Source organism: Fonticula alba (assembly GCF_000388065.1).
Source record: "Fonticula alba strain ATCC 38817 unplaced genomic scaffold supercont2.10, whole genome shotgun sequence".
In the NCBI taxonomy this organism is placed as follows: Eukaryota; order Rotosphaerida; family Fonticulaceae; genus Fonticula; species Fonticula alba.
Genome location: NW_009242980.1, coordinates 140,286 through 145,678, shown reverse-complemented (window position 1 = coordinate 145,678; position 5,393 = coordinate 140,286). Strand labels below are relative to the sequence as shown.

General features: G+C 72.9%; 2 protein-coding genes across 2 annotated transcripts in view; both read right to left on the bottom strand.

Moving 5' to 3' along the window:
* The window catches only part of H696_05349 (hypothetical protein), a gene marked incomplete at both ends in the record, with an annotated part of 8,524 nt that extends 4,876 nt beyond the window's left edge, over positions 1–3,648 (bottom strand). Inside the window, 2 exons of the mRNA XM_009499196.1 lie at positions 45–1,120; positions 1,314–3,648. Coding sequence (XP_009497471.1) covers positions 45–1,120; positions 1,314–3,648 — 3,411 coding nt within the window. The remainder of the gene's footprint in view (positions 1–44; positions 1,121–1,313) is intronic.
* Positions 3,649–5,177: 1,529 nt separating this feature from the next.
* The window catches only part of H696_05348 (hypothetical protein), a gene marked incomplete at both ends in the record, with an annotated part of 4,419 nt that continues 4,203 nt past the window's right edge, over positions 5,178–5,393 (bottom strand). The window contains one exon of the mRNA XM_009499195.1: positions 5,178–5,322. Within this exon, the coding sequence (XP_009497470.1) occupies positions 5,178–5,322 (145 nt within the window). The remainder of the gene's footprint in view (positions 5,323–5,393) is intronic.

Here is a 5,393-nt window from a genome sequence, read left to right as displayed (position 1 = left end):
TCCGGGGCAGTGTACTGCTGCGCCGGGGAAGTTTGCTGCTGCACCGGGGCGGTGTACTGCTGTTCCGGGGCAGTGTACTGCTGCGCCGGGGCGGTGTAGTGCTGCTCGGATGGAACATACTGCTGCTCCGGGGCAACATACTGCTGCTCCGGGGCAGTGTACTGCTGCTCCGAGGAAACATACTGCTGCTCCGAGGAAACATACTGCTGCTCCGAGGAAACATACTGCTGCTCCGAGGAAACATACTGCTGCTCCGGGGCAGTGTGCTGCTCCGAGGCAACATACTGCTCTGAGGCAACATACTGCTCCGAGGCAGCATACTGCTGCTCACCGATGGAGTGCTGCCCAGACACACCCTGATCCTCCGGAGCATGGTGCTGCTCCACCTGGCCCCCGACCGGGAAGTCGGCCTGCGGCGGGAAGAGCTGTCCCCCGCCGACGGACGATCCGGTGGTCGGGAAATAGTGGGCAAAGTCGCCGGCCGGCGAAGGGGCCAATGTCAGCTCGCCGGACTTCAGCTGGTTGAGGGAGTCCTCGCGCGACACCGCAGCCTCCCCCTGGGAAAAGGGGTCGAAGGGGGCCGCCCCGGCAGCCGGAACGTCGCCGGCGGGGGCCACCGCGGCCGGCGGCTGGCCGGCAAAGTCGAAGCCCCCGGCCGAGGCAGCAACCCCGGCGAAGAGATCGGCCGCGGAGTCCGGGCCCGGGGCCAGCTGCCCGGAGGCCGAGGAGGCGGCCACCAGGTCATCTGCCGGGTGGGCGGCCAGGAGCCAGGAGGACGAGGACGAGGCAGAGTCCGAGACGGCCAGAGACGGCAGCGGCGGGGCAGACCCGGCGGAGTTAGACGCGGGCGGGGACATGAGCAGGAAGGGGCTGGCGTCGCCGCTGGATGCCACTGCCGCCGGTGCTGCTGCCGCCGGCGCCGCCACTGGCGCCGCCATCGCATGGAGGTCCCCCTCGCCGCCCGGGAGAGTGACCTCGCTCGGGGTCTCGACCGTGGCCGCCGACCAGGTCGGGTGGGAGACGAAGGAGAAGGAACTCTGCGAGCGGGTCACATCCGGCGAGAGGGCCGACCAGTCGGACGAGACCCCGGGCCCGCCGGCCGCCACCGAGGGGGCAGGCTCTGCGAGCGGGTGGATGGGCGGGCGAGTGGGCGGGCGGGCGGGCGGGCGGGGGGGCGGGCGAGCGAGCGAGCGAGCGGGCTTGGCGTCAGGGCCGCCGATCGGTGTGCGGAACGGGCGGTGGCAGGGCGCGACATGGTGCTGGATGTCGCAGGCGACGCGCGCGAGAGAAAAAAAGCGGGGGGGGGGACGCACCGGCGTGGGAGGGCGGGACAAGCGACGGGTCGAACGGCGTGTGGGCGGGCTCCGCGACCTCCGGGGAGGCCGCGGCGTGGGGCTCCTCGTCGGCGGACATGCCGCGGGCCAGGGACTCGTAGAAGCCGGATGCCGCGGCCAGGGTGACATAGAGGTCCGACTGGTCGGCGGTGGCGGCCGGGGCATCGCCGGCTGGCACATCATCGGCCGCGGGGGCGACGGCCGGGTCGAGGGCAGGGGCGGCCGCGGCCGGGCCGGCAGGCTCCTCCGGGTCCGGGCCGGCCCCGGCCGAGGGCGGGACCTCATCACCGGCCAGGCCGAACACCGGCAGCCCGCGCAGCAGGGCATCCGTCGATTGGGAAGTCGACGGGCCGGCGTCCGGATGGTGGGCCAGGGCCGAGTCCTCCGGGGCCGAGTCCTCCGGGGCAGGGGTCGCCGGATCGCCGAAGGAGAAGGTGTGCCCGGGGAAGAGGCTGGCCGAGCTGGAGGCAGCTGGCGGCTGGTCGAGGGGGTCGGCGTCCGGCACGCCGGCCGCCGCGACGAGCGTATTGGCCGCGGCGGCCGCGCCGCTCAGCGTCCGGCTGGCCAGCGACGAGACAGCCGACGAGACGAAGCGCAGGGAGGACATGCCGAGCGCGGCGCCCGGCTCGTCGGACATGTCCGGCTGGGTGGCGCCCTCGGTGGCCAGGGCCGTGGAGGGCGGCCCCCCCGCCGGGGGGGAGGCCTCGTCGCCGAGCCCGGGCGCGCACTCCGACGAGGAGGCCGAGGCCGAGGAGGGGTCCGAGAAGGACTCCACCGGGTATGAGGAGTGGGCATCATCCTCGAGGGACAGCTCGACCAGGGCATCCGGCGAGGAGAGAGACAGGTCGTACCCGCTGTCGGAGGAGTGCATCAGGGCAATGTCATCGGGCAGCGACCCGTCCGAGGCCCCGGTGGCGGGCATCATCTCAAAGGGCGAGAGGGCGGCGGCCGGCTGCTCATCGGACGAGGTGAGGGGAGCACCGGGCGCCGGCTCGGCGGCATGGTGCAGGCCGCCGAAGGGGTGCCCCGGGGCGGGGAGGGGCTCGGTGGCGGAAGAGGAGCCGAGCTCGACAAATGGCTCGGAAGGGGAGCCGGAGACGACATCCCCGGTGGGCCCGGCGTGCGGGGCGGCCTCGGCAGCCGGCTTGATGGGGGCGCTCTCGAGGGGAGCAGCGTCGGCGGGCTCGGGGAGTGGCGCGGGAGTGGAGTCGTGGACAGCCTGGGAAACAGCCGGGGGGAGGGCCTCAAGGGCGGCCTCGGGAGCGGCCTCGGGAACGAACTGGGCAGCGGCCTCGGGAATGAACTGGGCAGCGGCCTCGGGAACGAACTGGGCAGCGGCCTCGGGAACGAGCTGAGGAGCGGCCTCGAGAGTGGGCTCGGAAGCAGCCTCGGGGACAGCCGCAGGAACAACCTCAGTAACGAACTGAGGAGCAGCCTCAGGAACAAACTGAGGAACAGTCTCAGGAACAAACTGAGGAGCGGTCTCAGTGACGAACTGAGGAGCGGACTCAGGAGCAGCCTCAGCAACAGACTCAGCAACAGACTCAGCAACAGACTCAGCAACAGACTCAGCAACAGACTCAAGAACAGCCGCAGCAACAGCCTCAGGAACAGCCTCAGCAGCAGCCTCAGCAACAGACTCGGGAAGAGACTGGAGAGCTGGCTGTGGGACAGGGGCCGCGGCTGCCTGAGCCGAGAACCAGTCCGACGCCGGGGCCGCGAACAGGTCGCTGGCTGAGGAGGCAGCCGTCGCGGCCCCGGTGAAGGCGTCGGCCGCGGATGCCGGGGCAGAGCCAAAAGGAGTGGCACCGGCAGCAAAGACGTCGCCGGCGGCGGCAGGCCCGGGTGCCGGGGCGGCGAACGGATCGGCAGACGCCGCTGGAGCACCGGCCGAGCCGCTCGAGGCCGGGCCGGCTGCCGGGGCGCCAAACGGATCGCCGGGCGGCCCGCCGGCGGGCTGTATGAAGTCGAAGCCGGCGTCCACAACGCCAAAGAGGCTGGCCGCCGAGACGGCGGCCGTCGGGTCCGCGGCCGGCGCCGGGGCCTCCTGGCCGGCGGCCGGCTGCTGCGCCGCCAGGTCCGGCGAGGAGGCGCTCGGCGACCCGGCCGCCAGGGGGGACTCCTCGGCATAGCCATAGTAAGAGTACCAGGTGGGGTGGATGCGATAGGCGCCGAAGGAGCCGGAGTCACTGACGGCCGCCGGGTCCCAGTAGTAGCCAATGGACCCGAAGTAGGCGTCGTGCTCCACCGTGCGCGGCTGGTCCGCCGGCAGGGACACCACCAGGGGGGCGAGGGCCGGCGAGGCGGATTGCATGGCTATTTCCGGCACGCGCGCGCGGGTGGCTGGGGAGGAGGGGGAAGGAGGGGGAAGGAGGGGGAAGGAGGGGAGGGGGGAGTTGGCCCAATTCACGGGGGAGGGGAGGGGTGGGGGGGGGGGGAGAAGAAAGGGCCAGTGTGTGTGAATCGATAGCCGCGCGCAAACAACGCCCGGTCTTGATTGGGGCAGGGCCGGGGCCCGCTCCCACAGAGAGGTTCTCCCCAGCCCAGCAGAGAATCGGGGCGGCGGAGGAAAAGAAAACACCCCACTTCGGATCAGCCGTCTACGCGGTCCCGTCTGCCCCAACGCGCGGAAGGGGGCGCGGGACCTTAACCATTCTCGCCCGCCGAACTGGGCCCCCCCCCCCTGACGACTAACACCCTTGGGGGGGGGGCATGGACCCGCACACGGACCGGTCCCGGGCTTTTGCCGTGCCATTCTCCCGGAGGGGGCGGCGCCTGGCCGGAGGGGGAGCAGGCACCCGGCGGTCGTCGGCCTGGCGAGTGGCCTCCCGGGCGTCAGCGAGCGGTCCGGGCCTCAGACCGGCCGCCCGGGCGCCGGAGGCCGGTGAACATTGGGAGTTGAAGCGAGCCAGGAGGCCAGTATTGGGAGGAATATCTTTAGTCGTACTTTGTGTGGCGGACGCCGCCCTAGCTCGGGCCCGCTGACTCTCGGAATGTGACAGCGCCCGGACACCGGGCGGAGGGCCGTGCGGGAAGGCCTTTCGCGCTTGCAGCCGCCTGCCCTCTGTGTCGTCGTCCGCAGCGGCGGCGGCGGCGGGGGGAGGGGCGGGGCGAGATGCGGCCTGCCCATCGCGCCGGCTGAGACGGTGCTGCCACCGGAAGGGCCACCGCCAACGGTCTCCCGCGGGCGCCGTCAAAGACCGCCATGCCCTGCTGCGCGGCAGCGAAACTAAACGCCCCGGCTGATCCTCCCGGGTGCATGTGATACGCAGCGCATTTAGATGCGGCTCGAGGGCCGGACACGCCCCTGCCGGGTGCGGGGCAAGGGAGTTGCGCGGCCGGCGCCTGTGTGTGCGCGTGCGCGCGCGCGCGCGCGGGTCTCGGAGGCGGGGCCAGGCGCCGTCGCCCCGCGAGCGCGCCCCCCCATGCGGCCTCCTGTGTTGTGGTTCCCCGGCACTGGGGGGGGGGGCGGGGGCAGAGACCGCCCTCGATTCGCTGGCCGGTCAAACGCGCACGACCGCCGCCCGGCCTCGTGCGGGGGCGAGCGCCGCGCGTCGGGCCGACAAGCAGAGATGCTCGGACTCCCAGCCGGGGGGGACAGGCGGCCTGCCCGCTGGGCGAGCGCGGCGTTGAACAGCGTTGGACGTCGGCGGGCGCGCGGCCCGATCGTGGGCAGGTGCCCTCGCGCGCTGTGCCGCCCGCGGCCCCCTGGCCGCCGTTGTTCCCCCGGCCGGCCGGGGGGGGGGGGCGCGAGGGCCGGTCTGTCCCTGGCGGGGTGCGCGGGGGACAACCCGCGCGCGCGCGCGCGCGCGCGGCTGTGGGTGCACATGGGTGCGCCCGTATTCAGCCGCCCCCGGGGGAGGGCGACTTTTTCTCGCCCGCCTTCCCCGGCCCGGGGGCGGTGTGTGGCGTCCTGTTGTTGTTGTTGTTGTTTGTGCCCGGAGTCCAGGGGGGCGGGGCGGCCGGGGCGGGGTCTGCGGCCCGGGGCCTGTCCCCCCGGCGGGCAGAGTTTCCATTGCATGCGCGGCGCGGGGCGCACACACCCGTGCTTATTCCCCC